The sequence below is a fragment of the Phycodurus eques genome, chromosome 10, assembly GCF_024500275.1.
Source record: "Phycodurus eques isolate BA_2022a chromosome 10, UOR_Pequ_1.1, whole genome shotgun sequence".
NCBI lineage: Eukaryota > Metazoa > Chordata > Actinopteri > Syngnathiformes > Syngnathidae > Phycodurus > Phycodurus eques.
The window spans coordinates 12,121,704-12,144,149 of NC_084534.1; the positions used below are offsets into that span (position 1 = coordinate 12,121,704).

At 42.3% G+C, this 22,446-nt stretch overlaps 2 protein-coding genes across 4 annotated transcripts; one reads left to right on the forward strand and one right to left on the reverse strand.

Annotated features, from left to right (window-relative positions):
- Nucleotides 1-1,034: 1,034 nt before the first annotated feature.
- Nucleotides 1,035-8,991, forward strand: myl9b (myosin, light chain 9b, regulatory). Of its 2 annotated transcripts, none has more exons than XM_061688203.1 (4): nucleotides 1,035-1,144; nucleotides 5,701-5,904; nucleotides 6,008-6,169; nucleotides 8,052-8,991. In XM_061688203.1, the coding sequence occupies exons 2-4, from the start codon at nucleotides 5,721-5,723 to the stop codon at nucleotides 8,225-8,227; spliced, it is 522 nt and encodes a 173-aa protein (XP_061544187.1). In that variant the 5' UTR covers nucleotides 1,035-1,144; nucleotides 5,701-5,720; the 3' UTR covers nucleotides 8,228-8,991. The 2 variants fall into 2 exon arrangements, with proteins under 2 accessions (XP_061544187.1, XP_061544188.1); XM_061688204.1 differs by lacking the exon at nucleotides 1,035-1,144 and adding an exon at nucleotides 3,354-3,431.
- A 676-nt stretch (nucleotides 8,992-9,667) lies between these two features.
- On the reverse strand, nucleotides 9,668-22,054 carry LOC133408675 (mucin-5AC). Of its 2 annotated transcripts, none has more exons than XM_061687809.1 (3): nucleotides 21,753-22,054; nucleotides 18,291-18,532; nucleotides 9,668-12,836 (listed from the first exon to the last, which is right to left on the reverse strand). In XM_061687809.1, exons 1-3 carry the CDS (start codon nucleotides 21,769-21,771, stop codon nucleotides 11,412-11,414), a joined length of 1,686 nt encoding a protein of 561 aa, XP_061543793.1. In that variant the 5' UTR covers nucleotides 21,772-22,054; the 3' UTR covers nucleotides 9,668-11,411. The 2 variants fall into 2 exon arrangements, with proteins under 2 accessions (XP_061543793.1, XP_061543794.1); XM_061687810.1 differs by lacking the exon at nucleotides 21,753-22,054 and adding an exon at nucleotides 21,015-21,071.
- Nucleotides 22,055-22,446: the final 392 nt, after the last annotated feature.

Here is a 22,446-nt window from a genome sequence, read left to right on the forward strand (position 1 = left end):
CTATGAATAATAAGGAGCTCTTTCATTGACGTTTACGGTACGGTACAGTATAGCTTTTTAAAGAGAAAAAAGGGCAAAAATACGCACACGATGAAAAACGTCATATATGTAAAAACCGGTTAAGTTAAATAAAACACACACAAAATCATAAGTATATCTTAGATGTAAAACGTTATCTTAAATAAAATAATGTTATGTTCAATATACTAATTAGAATCTGTCAGGGGGGAATTCAACACACTGGTTGGATATTTTGTTGCACATCACACAGAGAACTTGGTAAGACACACAGAGGCAAGGAAAAAAAAAAAGAGATATCACAGTATCATTTGCAGATATACACTCTGTCCAACCAAAACTAACCATGGTCAGAGTATTTGTTGTTATTCAATATGTATAGATGCACTCAAAATCATTCGAAACATTGCAAAATTATATGTGTTGGCAATGGGTGCTGACTTACAACAACTGCAATGCTGATGAACCAACAAAACATCATTTATTATTAGTAGTAGTAGTACTAGTATTTGGTCGTGCTATATTGACAGTTTGTACAATATACAATCGGGCTGTTTCTTTTACATGCTCGAGCTGCACAGTATACTGTATACTTAACCATGAAGGGAAGTGTGTAGCCATGGCATAAATCAAGGGGTTCCCTGCAAGTTCAGGTCACAGGGATGGCAAGGCAAAGTGCCTATGTAAGGGAACTGCTGTTGTTTGAACTCCAACACCGATGCTGTCACATCGTGTCTCTGCATCTGCTCACAACACCGCGCCATACTGCACCCCCTCCTCCTAAATATTTAGGCCCTTTTCTCTAAATAAGGCAGCCTTATCGTAGTTCCTGTCATTTCTGCCTACTCCCCACTACAAACATCCTCGCTGGTGTCTGTCTGTGCGGCAGTAGCAAGCTGGAGCCTGTGCATTCTTTTGCCTTGTATGGAGAAATGGCTTGGCCCTGGGATGTCTTTGTACGGAACAGGCCGGCCTCGCCATTGGCCGGGACGGGAAGGGGAGGGTCTGATTCTTGAAACAAACTTTTCTGTGGGACTGCCTGCTTCCCTTCCCACATAGTGCTGTGTCTGAAGCACTGGACTAAAGGCGTTTGAGGGACTCCCACCTATTTCTACCTGAAGCCAAGGTGAGAAAGAAAGCAGTTTTCCTACTGGATCATACCTAGAGTGTTGGGAGTGCTGTGCATTCTGTGGGAAAGCGCTGCAAGTGAAGATGAGGTGGTTGCAACACAGGGCACACAGATGGCGCGTTTGTATACTGGATGTGGAGGAGTGTACTGTATGTGTGTTTGCACCATTACACAGAGGAATTCCTTTGACCCATTTAGATCTCTTTCGCTCCCTCACCGACGCGCCACATTTTGTGTTTTTGGAACTCCTGACCTTTGAACTCCACGGCTGGGTGAACACCGAGGGATGACAGGAAGACTGTTTCGTCACATCTGCCTTGTATGAGTGACTGTGCGGGTGTGTTTTTGTGTGAGAGGAGTTGCAATGGGATTACAAAGAAAAAGGTCGAGACGCAGTCATTCTCAACTGGTTGTGTCAGCACCCAAAATTGGGATCCATTACAATATTTAATGAGCATCCAATGCTTCACGTTGTAAATAAGTTTAGACAGGTAGATAAATAAGTGAAACATGGCCTTTTTTTGCGGAATTTTGATATTTGATTTATTTATTATTATTATTATTATTATTATATGTATGTCAGCACAGTGGTCTGGGGTTCTAATCTCATCGTGGATTTTCTCCATGTAGTCCTGCTTCAGTATCTTTATACTTGTTACATTAGTCTAGTTTGAATACAATAAAAGTAGGTCACAACTTAACGACCAGTACTCAAATACGGTTCTTTGGCCATACACAGAGTAACTGCTCTGGTACTATTTAGCAGCCATTCTTAGTGGTTCTATAGAGAACCAACCATTATCCAGTGCTTCTATATAGCACCAGATGAGTACTGAAACGTCTCCATGGTGCTATATAGAATCATAGTTGTTCTATAGAATTATAACCTTCCTAAACAACCCCTCTGGTGTAATGGTACTATATGGAATCAGGAGTGCATTATAGAACCTCTGAAGCACCTTTTTTTTTTAGAGTGTAGGAACCCCAAGTGTGATCACTTGAGAACTGTCTGGTGTACAGAACAAATGCAACGATGAACCCGACCCAAGCTGAGGCACGTCTGTTGCTGAGGTCCAAAATAGTTGTGATTCTGTTTGTTGATTCACCAACTGTGCGTCGCTGAAACTCGCTAAGACCGGACCGTACTCATTGATAATGCTCTGTCCTGAAAACAGTCCTCTACTGTTCCACTACTGCCAAAGAGATAACACAATTAGAGGGCCTCAAATGACAACGTTTACAGTGCAGCGACTTCAACCGCCAACACAAACACACACACACACACACACACTGCCTGGTGATGAAAATCTATGTGGATGAGAGGCAGCGTTATCTGATTGAGGAATTTTATGGTTACGTAGGGGATAACTTGGAACTTAGATGTTGGTTCGTTTCCAGTTTGTTCTTGCACTGAGAGGTGCGGAGTGAAACAAAAACATCTTTATTTATTTTTATGAAGTACAAACTGAGCCGAGATATCCATGTCCACACTTGAAAATGATGATTTATTGATATATATATATATATATATACATAGTACATAAATGTCAACAGGTTCCACATAATTGTATTACGTGAGTAAATTGCAGTTAATGTTAGTTCATTTGACAAAATAAACATGTTAATTGATTATATGTTCATAAGTAATGAATAACTGTTAAAGTGGTAACAGGATTCACCTAATCTAATTTGGATATTAAAACAAAAAAATACTCTATTGAATTTGTTTTTGTTTACTATATTGTGTTTATGAAACACGGTGTTGGGGAGGAACTGATTACATGTAACGACATTATGTCATTTAATTACGAAATGTATGTAATTGTAATCGATTACAATACTGGGAGAAAATGGGTAACTAAATTACATTTGAGTTTGGAAATTTCCATGATTACAATTTAAGTTACATTTGAAAAATAGCCGCAAAAGGCTCAGATTTTGACTTTGATTTTCACTTCCTCTTTTCAAAGTCGACACTTGGCTTTCTCATTGATTCATGTGACACTACGCCCTTCCGCGCTAGCCTTAAACATGACATCCATCCATCCATTTTCCGTACCGCGTATCCTCCCTCACCAGGGTCTCGGGCGTGCTGGAGCCTATCCCGGGCGACTGGGCAGGAGGTGGGGTACACCCTGAACTGGTCACCAGCCCTGAACTGGTCACCGGCCAATCGCAGGGCTCATATAAACAAACAACTATTCGCACTCACATTCACAGCTACGGGGAATTTGGAGTCTTCAATTAATCAATTCCGTTGTTTGAGCTGTGAGAAAATGAAAAGGTAAGGTGTTTTTTTCTTCAATGCATGGTAGACGTAATAAATTATGTTACAGTACTCACTGTCTGAAATAATGGTAGCGAGCAGGAAAGAGAGGGCATAACAGGAAGGGCCTGGCTTGGACCAAAACTGTAGGCCAGTAGTGACTTACCCTTTTTGGTATGTGCTTTGATGCCAGTAATCAGGTTATGCATTAACATGATAAAGTCATTTTGTTAATTTTATTAAAGAATTATGTGCATTTTTATTATAAGACAATTATGACACAATTAGAAAGTGTGATCACAGCTAAATTGTGCGTGCGGTGAACGGTTTACTAGTTATAGAAGGCAACATGCTTCAGTGTGTAAAACACAATCACAGACTTCATCTTGCATACACACCCATGGAGAGAGAGATAGTTGGTGAATAAAGAGCAGCTTAGGGTTATTTATAATCATTAAGTGATGCTGCGGACGATAGATTTGTTGTGGCTTTGTACACTTCTTTGCCAAAGATGGGATATTGCAGCTTATTTATATTTTATGTTACATAAAGGTCGGCACTGTGGGTGACTGCTTAGCACATCTGCCTCACAGTTCTAGGGTTCAAATCTGGCCTCGCCTGTGTGGATTTTGCATGATCTCCCCGTGCCTGCGTGGGTTTTCCACGGGTACTCCGGTTTCCTCCCACATCCCAAAAACATGCATTAATTGAAGACTCTAAATCGCCCGTAGCTGTGAATGTGAGTGCGAATGGTTGTTTGTTTATCTGAGCCCTACGATTGGCTGGTGACCAGTTCAGGGCTGGTGGCCCGCGACCCTCGTGAGGATAAGCGGTATGGAAAATGGATGGATGGATGGATGTCATGTTTCAGGCTTGCATGGAATGGCGTAGTGTCACATGAATGAATGAGAAAGCCATTCCCAAGTGTCGACTTTGATAGTGATATGAAAAAAATTGTAAGCATGGAAATTTCCAAACGCAAATGTAATTTAGTTACACATTTTCTCCCAGTAATGTAATCGATTACAATTACATACATTTTGTAATTAAATTACATAATCTCGTTACATGTAATTAAAAACTCTCAATTGTCTGTAGGTGCGAATGGTTGTTTGTGTCTATGTGCCCTGCAATTGGCTGGCGACCGGTTCCGGTTGTACCCCCATCTTCTCACTTTACAACTGGTTGGAATGGAACATAGTCATGTGGCTCAGGGACACGAGTCTGAAGTCACCCCGTTGTGACTCAACTATTAAAATGGACCTGCTCCATCCTGCACGAGTTCTATTGGTATCAACAACAATTACAAATCACATCCCACAATACACACGCCAGCGCCCAATAAGAGTGACAGATCTATTTGAGGGTGCGTGTCAAGTTAGCTACTTTGGAAATGTGTCATTTTCACATCCGTCACTGGAGAGACTGTGAGAAGATGGTAGACCGATGAACCATATTAATGCACTGTACATTGTTTGAACTGGAGCTACATCGATATAGGGTCCATTTTGGAAAGTATGTACTCTATAACATTACTTATTGGACATATTTGTACATTTTCCAGCCACAAAACGTACACGTATGTCACTAAGTTTTCGGGTGAAAGGTAAACACCGTCAGGATATGTAGTAAATTGTTCCCAGAGGTTCAATGCTGTTCTGTATGAGGGATACACTCTATGAGGGTACTACCTGAGCCCTGAGGTTACTACCACAGCAACAAGCTCCAGAGGTACAATAAAGTCTCTTTTTGAGAGAGTAGTGCAGTAAATGAATGGTGCAGAGTACGAGTCTCATTTCGACACATTTTACTGAAAGGAGACATTACGTGTTTTCCCAACATGTCGCAATAACAAATTTGTGATACACTTAAGTCAAAATACACCAAGAATCAAGAATTATTAGTACATGTTGCACATCATATTTCTTGTCTCTCTGAATTTAACACGTTTGTAGGAGCCAGCCGGGCGAATGGTTTTTGAAAGTGGGTTTGGGAGAAAAGCAAGTACTCATAAAGGCAATAAAAGCGTTTTAACTCATGGAGGTAGCACTTCATACCATACACTGTGTGTATGTGGCACCATGTCCCCCCTCCCACCACCACCACCACCACTCCACCGTGTCCACAACTTCACCGAGCAATCAGTTATGTGTTGGTTATCAGAAGGGAAGTCAGTGTTTTTGCATGATAGTGTTTCAAACAGTGTAGGCCAGGCGCTGGACATCATAAATTAGCCATTACAGTCAATTTTCCATAATATGTCTTCTTTAAATCAATTTGTGCACAGGCCCAAAATCATCTGTCGCCATGTCGAGCAAGCGTGCCAAGGGGAAGACGACCAAGAAGCGCCCCCAGAGGGCCACCTCCAATGTGTTCGCCATGTTTGACCAGTCTCAGATTCAGGAGTTCAAAGAAGCCTTCAACATGATTGACCAGAACAGGGACGGCTTCATCGACAAGGAGGATCTGCATGACATGCTGGCCTCTTTGGGTACAACCCGCCTTTTCGTCGGACCTCAACATTATAAGGACTACTGTTACTTATCATTATCATTGTTCCTTCCAAGAGGTTGACGTAATTTTCTCACCACCAGGTAAAAACCCGTCAGATGAATACCTGGAGGGCATGATGAGCGAAGCACCGGGACCCATCAACTTCACCATGTTTCTCACCATGTTTGGAGAGAGGCTCAATGGCACCGACCCAGAGGACGTCATCCGCAACGCCTTCGCCTGCTTTGACGAGGAAGGGTCTGGTGAGTTGACATCATATTTGGTTCCCTTGAGTCAAATTGAACGCCACTATAAGGCAGGAGAACCATGTGATTTATCCCAGGGAGTCAATGTTTATATACAGTTGCAAGTATGTGAACCCTTTCAAATTTAAATATTGGTCATGAAATTTGTTCGCCTTTTCACAGTCACAACAATGGCCAAACACAGTCTACTTCACCTAATAACTAGGGATGTTCGATACCACTTTTTTTCAGACCGATACCAGTTACGAGGATTTCCTCTTGAGTATTCACCTACAGCAGGGGTGGCGAACCCGCGGCTCTCGAGCCGCATGCGGCTCTTATGAAGGCATGAAAGCATGTCGAAGTTTATTTTAATGTGCGTGCGCGCTTTGCTTGACTTCATTCCGGTATTTTCGCAAAACTGGCATGCGCATTGAATGAAAAGAGCTCGAAGTTTCCCAGTCGGATCGCGATCTTTTGAGAAAATAATTTGTCAAATTCGCTCTCAAAATGGCAGGGAAAAAATACACAGTTAAACGAAAATATGTGGATGCACACAAGACGGTTTTACCAGAGTGGGAGAGCTCATATTTTGTTGTTGAGCCCAACGGCAAGCCACGCTGCCTTTTGTGTCAGGCGTCTTTTCTTTCAAAGCTTCAAATTTTCAGCGACACTTCAGCTCACTCCACGCTAACATCGACCTGGAATTTCCGAAAGGGACTGAACTTCGCAGTCACAAGTTGGTCACTGTGAATAATCAGACACAAAAGCAGATGCAGTTTTTCCAAAAAATAATGAAGCATCCAGAGACTGTAACGGTTGCATCGTATCAACTGGCTTGGAACATTGCAAGGGCCCAAAAGCCATACAATGAAGGGGAATTTATTAAAAAATGCCTCGGTGACGTCGCTCAAATCTTGTGTCCTGAAAACAACAAACTTAAACGAATGGTATCAGACCTTCAACTGTCCTGCACACTGTTGAACAGAGAATATCGGACATTAGCACGGCTATTGAATCACAGTTGCACTCTGACCTCCAATCATGTGAGTATTTTAGTGTTGCATTCAATGAGACTTGTGACATACAAGACAAACCTCAATGGGCAATATTTGCACGGACTGTGTCAAACGGTTGTTTGATAAAAGAAGAACTTCTTGATATTGTGCCATTAAAAGAGGACTCGTGAAATAGATTTGAAAGAAACCATGATGGCTCCATTTGCGAAAGTAAATGATGTGGCTCTTTGCAGTAACACAGTAAAAAATGTGGCTCTTGATCTGGGCACCCCTGACCAACAGTATACCACAAGTACTTTTGATACAGAAAATTTTCAATTAACGCAATGACAGATACTGTAATCTGTTATTTAATAATCAAAAGATCTTTCTTTCTTTCTGGTGCACATAATTTGGGGTGTCAAACCGCTGCAGTGTAGCGCCAACTACTGGCAAGGATGACTTAATCGATAACTTTTGCCTTAAGTATTGGTCGCTGGTATTGCAGCCTTCAAGAGCTTGAAATAAGGTCGGTATCATCCCGATACACTCGGCCATCAATACAAATAACACACAAACAATTGTTTTCATGTTTTTGTCTGACATACCTCGTAAACATTTACAGTGCAGGGTGGAAAAGGTATGTGACGCCGAGGCTCATGACTTCTCCAAGAGATAATCAGTCAGGAGTCAGCCAACCTAGAGTCCAATCAATGTGATGAGACTGGAGGTTTTGGTCAAAGCTGCCCAGCCCTATAAAAATCAGAATCATATTTTTGTTTGCATGGAATTAGTTTAACTATTTGTCTCTCACTTAAATGAAGACAAGTGCTGTAGAAAATGGATGGATAGATTAACTTAATGTGTGATCCAATGGGTGCATTTCCCCTTTTGACTCCAAGGTGTCATCCACGAAGACCATCTGAGGGAGCTGCTGACCACCATGGGCGACCGCTTCACGGACGAAGAGGTGGATGAGCTCTTCCGTGAGGCGCCCATTGACAAGAAGGGCAACTTCAACTACGCAGAGTTCACCCGCATCCTCAAACACGGCGCCAAAGACAAAGATGACGAATAGCGTACAACGGAGACGTGACCACACACCTGCCTCTGCACACAGATCACCATATGTCCATTTCCACATTTAAGAATACGTGTCATTATCAGTTTATAAATGATGTGGATTAGTTTGCTTATGAAATATTCCCCAACAGTCTTCCTTGAAGGTTACCATGAAGACCTGCATCTCATCTACTGATAGCGTTGAGATGCTATTTACACCACCACAATGTGTGCATGCAGAGAGCTGATTGGACAATCAGTTGCAAAATACCAGAATAGTTTACCTCTTCCTGCCATTTAGCTAGCACGGTTACAAAATGCACTGCAATCTTCCCCCACAATACGTACAATGTCACATTTAAATGGATCGGGAAGTAGATTGCTCATATTGTGTTTATTCCTTTATGACAGGGTCGGGGAACCTATGCCCATAAGGGGCCCGTGAAAGAATTTTAAGCAATTCTAAAAACAGAGGAACTGGTATAAAAAATATTTGAACCACACATGGTTATGATCTATAGTCAAAAATAGTTGCATTTTTTCCAAACTAGAGTACAGAAACTGATATGGCCTCTGATAGGAAAAAGTTCCTCCCCTGCTTTGTATGCCAATCGAATGTTGGGTGTAAAGTACAGTATGTAGGACTTGATGGGGTGGGATCTAAGAGTTTGTAGTTAAAGCTCTAAAGTCCCATGCTGGTTGCATGCATTTGTTTGGTCATGTGTATTGTGAAACTGCAGGGTGAAAATTTCTCCAATGAATAAACTATGTTTATCCATGCCCTTTGACCATAGGAAGTTTTTTTTTTTTTTTTTTCTCTTCTACAAAATTTTTTTTGATCTCTTAAAACAAATGGAACAAAATGTCTGAGAAACAATTTGTTTTACAGTCAAGGTGTACTCCAGTCACTTAAAATAATCCGTAATTGCCTTTAAACATTATTTCTACATTGCAACTTTGCATCTTTTGTAAGGTAGAAAATAAAATTGCAGTGCACTGAAAATGGTTTTCCATTCAGGAACAAGTGGGAATACTTTGACAGCAGCAAATCCATCACATTCTTAAGACATTTTCTTGTAGTCTCCAATATTTGTTGGGTGGAGCATCCATTTTAGCATCATGATAATTCATTTATATACACGGGGGTGGGGGTCGAAGATCAAAGGAACACTTGATAAACACTCCAAGTAACGCCCAAGTTTTGGGCTGTCCAGTGGCCAAAAGGTTTGCTGAAAAGTCCAGCATAGTCAAGAGTGTGCAAGAGATACCAGGAGACAAGCAAAGTTTTCTCTTTATGAACGCTGTCATAGACCTGTACTTCCAACAAAGTATGAAGTGTCAAACCTAAGTATTTTTCAACGTTTTAATGATAAATGAGCCTACAAATGTCATCTGGGTGATATCCAACACATCAAACCACCACAACAAAGAGAATTTATGAAAAACTGAACTTTTATTACTTTGAAATGCTGATACAAAACTCACTTAAAGTTTAAGGCATATATTGCACAAACTATTGAGCGCATGTGTGTGTGTGTATGTATATATATATATATATATATATATATATATATATATAAATAAACAAACAAACTGGGTCTGGGGGGACATCATCAATCCCTCAGTCGAAGGTTTAAGGCACAAAAGCCAGTCACACTGCTAACTGTCAGTAACATCAAGATTTTTGAATGGGTTTGGCAGTGAAGAAATGACAATTTCCGAGATAAATATGTCATTACCAAACTAAAACGCCTTGACCTTGTAAATATTTACATACATGAGTTTTTCCCAATTGGAATGTCAACCATCTAAAACATACAAAATCATGCTATTCTAAAACATTTTCCTTTAATTCTTTTAACCAGGCATCTCCAGAATCACAACCCACATTGTAGTAGTAGTAATAATGATTTTAAAAAAATATATAATAATAAAAAAACAAAAAGAAAAAAAATTTACTTTAATAATTAGTTCTCTAAGCAAGACCTAATGCTGGCGTGACCTGTGTAAAATGAGGTATACATGCACATCCATTAATAACATGAACAAAACGTGAAAAGAACTGACAGTATTGAGATTCTAAGTGAACAAACAGCTAGAAGGAACTGGAGCGGCATCAAAAAGTCACCCATCTCTTTGCACATGCAACATACGTAATGGTACAAACTGGCCATGGTTCAATGACTCTGGTAAACAGGAACCTGACAGTTCTGCTACAGTATCTCTATGACATCGACATTCAGCCGCACAAATATTTTGCAGTTATTCTAAAGACAGTTTCATGGAAACTACGATTTCATGAATGATTGGACATTTCTAAAGCACAGATGAAAAGGGGAAAAACATGAAAGATGCCTTCATAAACATTTCTCAGTTTTACAACGTTCAGCTTTGGCAAAATAGTAAGCTAGGGTCTCACAAGGTCACTTAAGTCTATTGCCTCAGACAAAAAGGTGCAGAGTCAGATGTAACGGAGAGGCACGATGAGAATGATGTCATCGAGCTGCTACACACTACACCGCCATCGACTTCAGTTTCAGACCCAATGTAACCCGCTCCTTTCATTCCGCAAGCCCCTCAAGGACAATACTGTTGGAATGGATGGCAAAAAAGGACCAGAACAGAGTGGTTCGTAATGATAACATCACACAGAAAGAAAAATCCTTTGGCAATAAAATAAAGACAAGGTGATTGGGGAAAAAAAAAAAAATGGTACAGCATTACTGAAGAAAGTCATAATTTAATCCAGTTAACCCCCATGAGAAAAAAAGCCAATGAGGATCTTTTGAATTGTAAAAACGAGGACTATGTTAGTGTAACAGAGTAAAAACAAATGTAACCATTGGAACATGTTTGAATACCTTTTGTAATTTCGAGAAAGATTGCTACTGAAGGCATCACAAACCGCACACTACTATTCATGTGCACTGAATGGAACGCTCACAGTGTTGGTAACAGCAGCTGCTTGATTCTAGAGCATTTAAAAAAAGAAGAAAAAGTTGCTTAAACCAGCAGCTCTTTAAAAGAAGAGCAAAAGAGGAAGACGAGTCCTGTATGTCAGAGGCACGCTTCAATTCACTCAGGAGTGGTGATGAAAATACATTGTTTTTTGTTGTTGTTTTTTTTTTTTTTATATATTTTTTTTTTAAACACAGCCAGTCCCACTCTGGTGCAAAAATAGGTAAACACTCACGTTCCACTCACTGTGTGCAGGCCGTGTGTTGTGGGCCCCACACTGTGCTGGTGATGGGGGCCTTCACTACTTGGAGGGGACTGGACTGCCTGGCATCTGCGTGGACCATGCTCCAAACGCTGGGCACCACTGCTGAATTCCTCAATGAGCTACCCCTGCTGCTGCTGCTGGCTGTGGTGAGGTGTGGCGAGAGGCCCAGGAGAGGCGTGACCGACGACCTCGACGATTTGAGGAACTGAGAGGGAGCTTGACCAGTGGTAACGACCGGAGAGGGGAGGAGGGGAGGCGACACCGGTGACGGCGCAGCAAGGGAGAATATCGGGGATTTGTGGAAGGGCAGGTAAAGTGGGGCTGTGAACGAAGGGATGCTTGGAGGAGGAGTGGCTGGAACAAGAGCAACAGCTGCTGATGAGGCCTGGCTTGTGGCAGTGACGGAGGTAGAACCTGTAGCCGGGACCGGTGCTGGTGATGGCACCGTAGCTGGCCTAATCACGGGCGCTGGAGGACTATTTGAGGCTGGAGATGGATCTGTGTTGGTACAATGCTTCTCAGACTTTGGGTGCCCGAACACCGTAACCAAGGCTGGCACGTGAGCTGGGATGAGCTGTGACTGCTTGGAGTCCTTATCTAGTGGACTCCAAATTACTTTGGTCATGGGAAGGGGGGGCAATCTGGGGGCTGAGACCAGGACTGAAGCTGGTGCAGATGTAGCAGAAGACTGAAGAGTAGCTGGAGCCCTGGCTGGCACAGCGACTGCCATAGCCTTCTCCATCAGACTCTGGACCCTGCTTGGATCCAAGACTTGCTGGCGGTCTTCAGGAGGAGGCGTGGGGCCCATGTCAGTAGTGTAAGAGCTACTCTGAGACTCCACCTTCTCAGTCTTTACAGTCTCTTTCGGAATGTTTAGACTCTCCTGGATCCGGTTCAGGTTCTCCTGCTCTGCTGCCCTCTGCAGCGCTGCGTCAACCAGAAGCCTCAGATCACTAAAATCCTGAGTGGGAATGAGTTCAGGGGGAGTCGGGGGAGGTGTGTTGAAGAGCCCGCCAGTGGGGCTCGCTGCTGCTGCTGTTGATGTCGTCGTGTTAGCTCTTTGCTCCTCGGCCTCCCTCAGCAGTCTTTGAGTGTCAAGCCTCATCAGCGCCTGAACAGAGCTGTCATTTCCGGGATAGCCCGCTCCGGTCAGAATAGCGGTGGCGGTGTTTCCGAGGATGCTAAGGTCCAATGTAGGGGCCGTGCGGATGACAGACGGGCGCTGTTGATTGGAGCTGGACGAGTGGGTCTCAGGGGAGCTGGCGCCGCCTCCAGCAGACGAGTGGCCCTCATTCTTGCCACTCAATTTACGGGAGACTGTGAACTTGGTGGGGTCTTTGCCATCTTTTCGGAGCAGGTCAGGCAGGAGGCGGCGGCGTGCATTAATGAACCAATTACATATCTGAAAAAGAGGAGGTGGCGTTGGACATTAATACAACTGATTACATTTTAGATTGGAGGTTTAACAGTGGAAAAAAATTAAAGAGCTGGCAAACTATAAAAACTCAGTTCCGAATTTCCATATTAATTATATTTTGTCAAGAACCTTTACGTGCGACAGTCATTATCGTAATTGTGAATAAATTATGGCTTCAATATTTGTTACTTTAATGTTTTTATTACATCAACCTTATAATGGTGGCCGCAGTTGCAGCCTAAATCAAAAGTACCAGTATATGAGATTTCGACTTTCCATCATACAAAATATGCATCTATGGATTAATTCACCTTTGCCAACTCTGTTTTTAAACCTGGTAACAAATAAATATTACTACTAATCTCTAAAAGCAGATTAATCAGATCTCAAAGAGCAAAATTAAAACGCAGCACTATTTTCCAAACAAACAAATAACATTGCTGATCGACTGAATTCGATAGTTTGTATGGACAAGTTTTGATTTCTATTTTGTGCATTGTCCTCCTTGTACACCTACAAGAAGTACATGTAAAAAGAAGAAATGCAATTAAGTCTTCTCTTGCATATTAATATTGCAAATGTATATTTCCACAATTCATAAAATTGCGTGCAACAAGCAGCTGTTCAATGTGTACACGCCAGTAATTTCAGGCGCCAGATTTGTTTTCCCAATATCCAGAACAATCAATTACGGCCTTAACAAGTCAACCTTCAGTGATTTCCGTAACAAAATACGTTCGTTCTGCAACATTTGGCAGCTCTGTGATTATAATCTGTTGTACTTGCTCTAGATGATTTTAATTAAACCGTGAGACACCATCATTATGCAAACAAGACCAAGGAGGAGCACCACATACTAGAAGAAATCTCCATATTTTCAAACAAGTCTGAAAACTGTGGCAATTACTGCCATTTATTGAGGCTCAAATAGTTTGCAGTAGAAAGCGGGGTACACACATACCAAAATTTGGACCAAATTTGAGCATTTTCCCCTCATGTCTGATTCAAGGCCCGATTATCGGGTGCTTCTAAAAGAATACCCTGATTAATTGTCCTGTGGTGAATTCAGAGATTTTTTTCCTACCCAATCTCCCTATTCAGTATCTACGATCACAAATCCTTATGTGTGGTGCCAACCCTAATGACGGCCGAGTGACATGAAACGGAACGATGGCCAGTATGGAAGAATCCTGAAGCTTTTAGTGTTGCTGGACACAAATACATAGAGGAGCCACTTCTCGTCATTTTTACTGTTGCAAATGACTTGTGAGACATGTTATATGAACGCTCAACAGTTGCAAAGTTGCAACTGCAATGTAATAGACAAGCTAACAGTTGGTCTAGCTTCTTCATCATCTCTTTCTTCTTTGAATAATCCAGCAGTATGGATGCCCTGTGACACCATACTACCGCTCACAGGTATGTCTTGGTAAGACAACAAACATCCTTGTGTGTGTGGTCTGCTGTGTTGGTCCTCTCGAATACACCATGCACACACTATAAGAGCAGTAGGATTTTTTGTCTTCGTCATGTGGGGTCTCACATTATAAAAATTTGTAATGATAATGATGTACCCTGTTTAAAAGAACAACAACATGACTAGCTAGGGGAGGTACATCCACACAAATATTGGCTATGGCAACTCCTTCGTCTCTCTTCAATACAACACAGGAATTTAAACAGAGGGCTTGAAAAATTAGTTTGTTTTTAAGGAACTGAGTCAAATTTCCATCTCTTGCACATAAATGCCATTTTCATCTGCATGTGTAGACATGCCCTTGCTCCATTTAGTGGTACAACCTCCATAGGACACATGGCAATAATAACGGCCTTTGGTCAAAATGTTGAGCCACAAGGAGAAGCTGGCCAAAAGACATTCCAGTGAACAGACTACATAAGGAACACTTGTGGCTAGTGCACATCTTTGTGATGAGAGGAAATGAAACATCTAGGGCTTGTTGGGAGAAAATATTCATATTTGTATTGTTGTTCATGTGCACTTTATAAGTTACACTTAAATATGTATCGCCATACAGTAATTCTCCACAAAAAACAAGTACTTGTTGCCCCATGCCCAAAATATTTATAAACAGTGGAACCTCGATCGAACAAATTAATGGGAGGGGGCATCCGATGTACGTAGCTGATGGTCCGTTACATTGAAGAACTTTTTTAGGCCATATGCACCATATTACTGTACAGTACAAAATTGTTTTGTAGGTTTTTTTCTTGGTCTAAAACGCCAAGAATAGTATAAAGTAATTGTGAATAAATATTTATTAAAAAAAACCTTGAAAATTATACTTTACACGAATCTGATCGGCATCAGCCGATAATTAGCATTTTATGCTGATGGGCTTTAATGTCATAATTCACAGAACCGATCAATGACTCCGCAAAAGACATTTACTCCACGTCGGCGTCGTGTACAGTATATTTGAATCCAAAAGCTACACGGGAAGCAAGTCTTTTGGAATTGGATCTACCGTATTTTCCAGACTATAAGCCGCTACTTTTTTCCCACGCTCTGAACCCTGCGGCCTATGTAACGATGCGGCTAAAATATAGATTTTTTTCCGCCAACGGCTATCAGGGGGCGCAATAAGTGCAAAAACAAGACAGGCCCAACTTCTTTAAACGTACAACAAAAACCTGTTTGAACGTAATGCTTAAAACATGACCGCTTCCCATAATGCACTAGGGTTTGGTCATGCGCAGATGCCTCCTACGTGTTGAAGACGACGACGCTACTTTTTGTCACGCTCAACGCAGCACGACACGCACGAACGCAAAATGTTTTTTTTCTTTCCCCGCCCTCATCATGGATAGTACAAGAAGAAAAGTGTATGATGCAGCTTTTAAGTTGAAAGCCAATAGAGCTGCTGCACGTAACTTCCCATGAGAGAACGCACTTTGTGTGTTTTGAGCTGCACCGCTTCTGGACAAAAGCTTCCACCAATGGTGATTTTTAAGCGGACGACTTGCCAAAAGAAAAACTCATAGCATAGTCATAGTTAAAGTTAACAAAAAGGGTGGGTGATAGAAAGTTTAATGACTGAATGGCTGAGTGATACAGTAGGCGTCCGGGAGGATTATTTTTTTTTTTCACTGGAAGAAAAGCGTTGCTTGCTTTGAACAGCATGAGGGCCCATAACAGCTTCTGTGAAAACAGCCATCAAGAGATCAAACTCAATTCCAGCTGTCATTCCTGGAGGTACAACAAAGTTTTTCCAGCCACTGGACATTAGTGTGAATCGTGCTTTTAAAGCCACACTCCAAGGTGAGTGGGAGGCTTGGATGACCAGCGGCGAGAAATCTTTCACAAAAACTGGCCGCATGCGAAGATCATCCTTTTCTGAGGGCTGCCAGTGGATCTTAAAAGCGTGGAGCAGTGTGAAAGAATCTACGATCACCAACGGATTTCAAAAGGCTTGGACTGCTACGTGAGGAGAACAGCACAACTTCAGCTGTAACTGTGTCTCGAGATGAAAATGACATTGAGAGCGACAGAGACTGAAATGGTGTGTGATGGAGACGTTTTGAGGCTCTTCAACTCCGACACTGAAGACAACGACTTCAGTGGTTTCATGGAACAGGAGGAGGATGAATAAAAACAATTACTTTTCTGCTACGTTTGAGCCGTTTTACTGACGTTACAGGCACTGTTTGAAAACAAGGTTGTAAATAAACAATCCCCGGGCCCCGCCTGTGTGGAGTTTGCATGTTCTCCCCGTGCTTGCGTGGGTTTTCTCCGGGCACTCCGGTTTACTCCCACATCCCAAAAACATGCATTAATTGGAGACTCTAAATTGCCCGTAGGTGTGAATGTGAATGGTTGTTTGTTTGTATGTGCCCTGTGATTGGCTAGCAACCAGTTCAAGGTGTACCCCGCCTCCTGCCCGATGATAGCTGGGATAGGCTCCAGCATGCCCGCGACCCTAGTAAGGAGAAGCGGTACAGATATATCAAATAAAAATCTTAGACAAATTTGTTGTTGGCCACTGTATTCTATGTAGAGGCACACACCAGTTCTAAATTTAATCATTTCTAAGAACAAAACAACACAAAAGAAAATGTACAACAAGAACAGACTAACAAACAATGGTAACGCTAAATTCCAACACTGAGAAAATTTTATAATTTGGGGGAAAACCGGCATTATGCCTCACGTGAGCTCAATACAGCCAGCAACCAAGGACGGGCAACACGTTGCATTGCAAAAGAATAAACCTCAAAAAAGGGGTTGTTTAAAGACATTTTTAACAAATCTTAAAGGGGATGTATCAAAATTGACATTTTAAAAGCCCTGTAACGTGACAATAACGTAAATTTTACACACCACAGAGAAGAATGTTGTTAACAAGCTAGCCAAACAAAAATTGCCATGTATATGAAGTGAGGCTTCAGAATCGTGAAAAAGCGAGGCATCCCCTCAGCTATCAGATGATGTAAACATGTAGGCTGAATGCGCTGAAAACACACCCTGGACAATTTTCAACTGTCAACCAAATACATTTGTACATCTACCATATGTCTCCACATCCCTATATGCTTGAGCCATGAAAATATTTCCGCTTAAAGCCTACGGTGTGCATGTATGTATAATATATAAATCTCCCACTGAGTCATCGTGGGGCTTTTCCACACAACGACGAGTGGCACAAACCACAAGCTAGCTCGCGAGCTAACAGGTTTCCAGACACCGCGGACCGGCGGCCGGATCATCCAATACGTCACTGCTGCGTTATTAGGATTCCCACATGGGGGTGTGTCCTGCCTATAAACTGTGTGTATAAACTATGTGGGAATCCTAATAATGCGTCACCCCCTCCCTTGGTGTTGTGTCGGTATGTATGTCCACATAAGAGAGACACTTCAGGGAAGGGTAACCATTTATTCAACACGGCCGCACACATTACTCAGCATTTGGCTCACACTACAGATGTGAGCACATGCTTCCTGCTAGTCATATACCCACAATGCTTTACGTTTAAACATATTACGGTAGCCTGAAAGTCGAGTGGGGTGAGCAGTGGCTCATTAGCATGAAACAGAACTATCCACAGAAAACAGACTAATTTCAGTGAAGCTAAAGTTTTTGACCCTTTACGTATATTTTTGGAAGCATGTCACAGACACCCATGAACTGTTTTAAACCGTAAAAATAGAATGCGTAAAAGGTTACTTTGTGTTAAGAATGTTACTTAAAACATTGCCTGAATAGTTACTCAAAGCATTATGATGGCAACAGTTTGACCCTTGAATGGATTAATTCAATTTCCATTATTTCCTCAGGGACAAATGCAACAAAATCAAACGTGGACTATTTTTGCCGAACAGATTGTTTAACCATTAAGAATATTATGTAGAACACAAAAAAAGACAAAAGACATTCATATGCATCGACTGAAATACATCAACTTGAAATTGGCTTCCTACCTGCAGCACAGAGAGGTTGGTCTGGCTGGACAAACTGAGTTTCTCCTGCTCTGAGGGGTAAGCGTTGAAGCGGTGCTCGTACAGCCAGCTCCTTAGAATCTGCACCGCTTCTTTGGGCAGGTTGCCACGACGACGGCGCTTCCCAAAGAGTCCCCTTCCTGATAGGTCAAGCGGCGAGCCGTCATCGCTGTCCGACATCGCAGAAGACTGCTCCAGCTCCATGTGACGCTCTTCTTCTAGAGCTGGGGAAAGGAGGCAAGATATCAGCTGTGTTCAGGGATACCGCATCCCATTATGAACAAATACATTAAACTGAAACTAATGCAAATTAAATGGCTTTCAATTATTTGGAACCAGCACTGAAACCTTGGTGGGCCTTAAAAGCCCACTTCATTTAAAGTGAAGTAGTTCTGTTTGTTTTGGGGGGTTTTGGGTGGCCAATGGAGGGAATCTCCCCTTCAAAATGGAACATGCCTGATCCCATGGGGTGACCCACAGAATGCACTAAATGTCTCTAACTGCGGCTGAGTGAAACCTGACCCCCAGGGCAGCGCCTGTCTTCACAAAGGAGATTGTGTGCATATCAACATCACAGTAGCTGCTGGCCCAGGAGCTCATTCATTGACCACGCGAGGAGGTAGTAGGCAGTTTTCTCCTCCTACCACCGAGGCTCAAACACTGCTACAATACAACCTTATTAAAATTACTTTGTGCTAAACCCACAGTAAACACATTTTAAAAACTGCATCGAAAAAGTAATTTTAACTTTACAACTAATTTGGAGAACCTTGCTTCTGTTGTGGAAGTACAACCCCAATTCCAATGAAGTTGGGACGTTGTGTTAAACAAATAAAAACAGAACACAACTATTTTCAAATCATGTTCAACCTATATTTAATTGAATACACTACAAAGACAATATATTTAATGTTCAAACATTGTTTTTAGAAAATAATCATTAACTTAGAATTTTATGGCTGCAACACGTTCCAAAAAAGCTGGGACAGGTGGCAAAAAAGTTGAACGCTCATCAAACACCTGTTTGGGACATCCCACAGGTGAATAGGCTAATTGGGAACAGGTGGGTGCCATGATCAGGTATAAAAGGAGCTTCCCTGAATTGCTCAGTCATTCACAAGCAAAGATGGGGCGAGGTTCACCTCTTTGTGACCAAGTGCGTGAGAAAATAGTCGAACAGTTTAAGGACAATGTCCCTCAATATACAATTGCAAGGAATTTAGGGATTTCATCATCTACGGTCCATATCATCATCAAAAGGTTCAGAGAATCTGGAGAAATCACTGCATGGAAGCGGCAAGGCCGAAAACCAACTGAGTGCTCGTGACCTTCAATCCCTCAGGCGGCACTGCATCAAAAACCGACATCAATGTGTAAAGGATATCACCACATGGGCTCAGGAACACTTCGGAAAACCAATGTCAGTAAATACAGTTCGGCTTTACATCCGTAAGTGCAACTTGAAACTCTACTATGCAAAGCAAAAGCCATTTATCAACAACACCCAGAAACGATACCGGCTTCTCTGGGCGCGAGCTCATCCAAGATGGACTGATGCAAAGTGGAAAGTGTGTGTCACATTTCAAATTGTGGACGTTGTGTCCTCCGGGCCAAAGAGGAAAAGAACCATCCGGACTGTTATGGGCGCAAAGTTGAAAAGCCGGCATCTGTGATGGTATGGGGCTGTGTTTGTGCCAATGGTATGGGTAATTTACACATCTGTGAAGGCACCATTAACGCTGAATGGTACATACAGGTTTTGGAGAAATATATGCTGCCATTCAAGCAACATCTTTTTCATGGACGCCCCTGCTTATTTCAGCAAGACAATGTCAAACCACATTCTGTACGTGTTACAACAGCGTGGCTTTTGAATAAAAGAGTGCAGGTACTAGACTGGCTTGCCAGCAATCCAGACCTTGAAAATGTGTGGCGTGTTTTGAAGCGTAAAATGAGACAACTGAGACTCCGGACTGTTGAACAGCTGAAGTTGTACATCAAGCAAGAATGGGAAAGAATTCCACCTACAAAGCTTCAACAATGAGTGTCCTCAGTTCCCAAATGTTTATTGAACGTTGTTAAAAGAAAAGGTGATGTAACGCAGTGGTAAACATGACCCTGTCCCAGCTTTTTGGAACCTGTTGCAGCCATAAAATTCTAAGTTAATGATTATTTGCTAAAAACAATAAAATGTATCACTTTGAACATTAAATATCTTGTCTTTGTAGTGTGTTCAATTAAATATAGGTTGAACATGATTTGCAAATCATTGTATTCTGTTTTTATTTATGTTTAACACAACGTCCCAACTTCATTGGAATTGGTCTTGTAGTTAACCTACCCTACGTGGGCCATATCCAGGAGGAGGGAGCATTTTGCCTGCCACATTCTAAAAACGAATAAAACCCTTATTAGACAAATGTTTACTCCTACTGATTTGGAGGAGGAGGAAATCTCCAGCCTGTGGGCGAGCATTTGATCCAGCCTGGCAGACTATTCTAGAAACAATTAAAACCCAAGGAGGAAATTCTATCCATTTCATCATTGAATCACATTTTCTCATTGAATTTCGTTTGGGTCCTCAGACAACTTAATACAGAAAGGGTCCTCCTCCCCCGTTTTGTCAGAATTCGGATCAACTGTAGTCCATTCGACAGGAGCTCACTTCTTTTTCCAAGTCCCACTTGATGTCCTCTCCTTGCCTACCTGCTGTCGTTGTCGACTCTTTGCGTCTGCAGCTGCAGCCCGAGCTACATTGTCTGCCATTGGTGGCACCTCGTTGTCAAAAGACAGACCAAACTTTTGTTTTTTTTCTGTTCACAAGCGCATGCTCCTTTCATATCTGTTTGAGCGCGACCCGCGTTGTGAGTGCCTCTTAAAAGCTGACTTGTGTCCTTAAAAAAAAAAAAAAAAACTTATTTTAGTAACCTTGAAGTAACGCTCGGGAGTCGGCAGGGACTGGGGTGTTTAAAAATAAAATAAAATCAAATAAATCTCAGCCTCGCACGAGCCCGTTAGCCGAGACAAACAAGTTTTCATGCTAGCACGTTTTCAAAGACATACACGTTTGACGGACAGAGTCTTAAAAAGCCGACAGACTCGTTATGCAGTTTTAGACACAAAGGAGGAAGACGGGAAGCCCGCATGTCCCTCGGCCAGATGGACACGATGCCTTTAGGCTAGTGGGCTGCCTCGGGACATCACTAGCTGGCTAGCTGCAGCCTCCACAATCAAACACAAACGCGCCGCATCGGTTGGCGATACACACTCTCTCTCACACACAAACACACACAAAACGACAACAACAAAAAACAAAACCAAAAAAAAAAAAAAAAAAACACGCATTCCATGTTAAACCAACAGCAAAGACACATATGGGTCACACAAGAGACAGACTGCCCCGATTGAGAATGGAAACGTGCAGACTGCTAAAAGAACACTTACTTCGTTTGAATGCTTTCATTCTTTGTTGCTGGCTGGCAAGCACGCAGCTGTCCAAGTTGCTGCTGCGGAGAAGCGTGCCCGCGACACAAACGACGGTTGACACAACAGCACTTTCTTCTCCCCCCCCCCCCCCCCTCCCTCCCTACCCACACCTTCCTCCACGAACTTAAATGTGTCGCCTTCGTGGTTGTTCCGCGCGAAGAGCTTTGTGCGGACGGCCAGTTCCCATCCCACTGTTTGCTTTCACCCGAGGATAAATGTTTCCTTTCGGAGTCGCTTGTTCTTTACCTGCGCGCAGCAACCACAGCTCTTTGCCAATCTTGACAGTCGCCACTGGAATGGTCCCGCCTTATCGACGGATGTGGGCCAATCGCGGCCCTCCGTTTTGCCTCTTTGACAGTTGTCAACCAATCACGCCGTAGATCTGGACAACAGCCAGCCTCTGTGTCATCCTAACTGACGGAAAGAGACCATTCCATTCAAAATAATGTAAAACACATGAGCGTGAAACGGTGGATTTCTGCGCATAACATTTGATCCTTCAAAAGTCAGCTTACTTACGAAAATCACAGTTGTCAACCGCTGACTTTTGGATGACACGCATTGTTCGCGTTACGTGACACTGAGCCAAAATGTTCACGTTCTATCCATTCTAAACGTACAACACGATTCAAGCCGATTAGACTGATGTGTT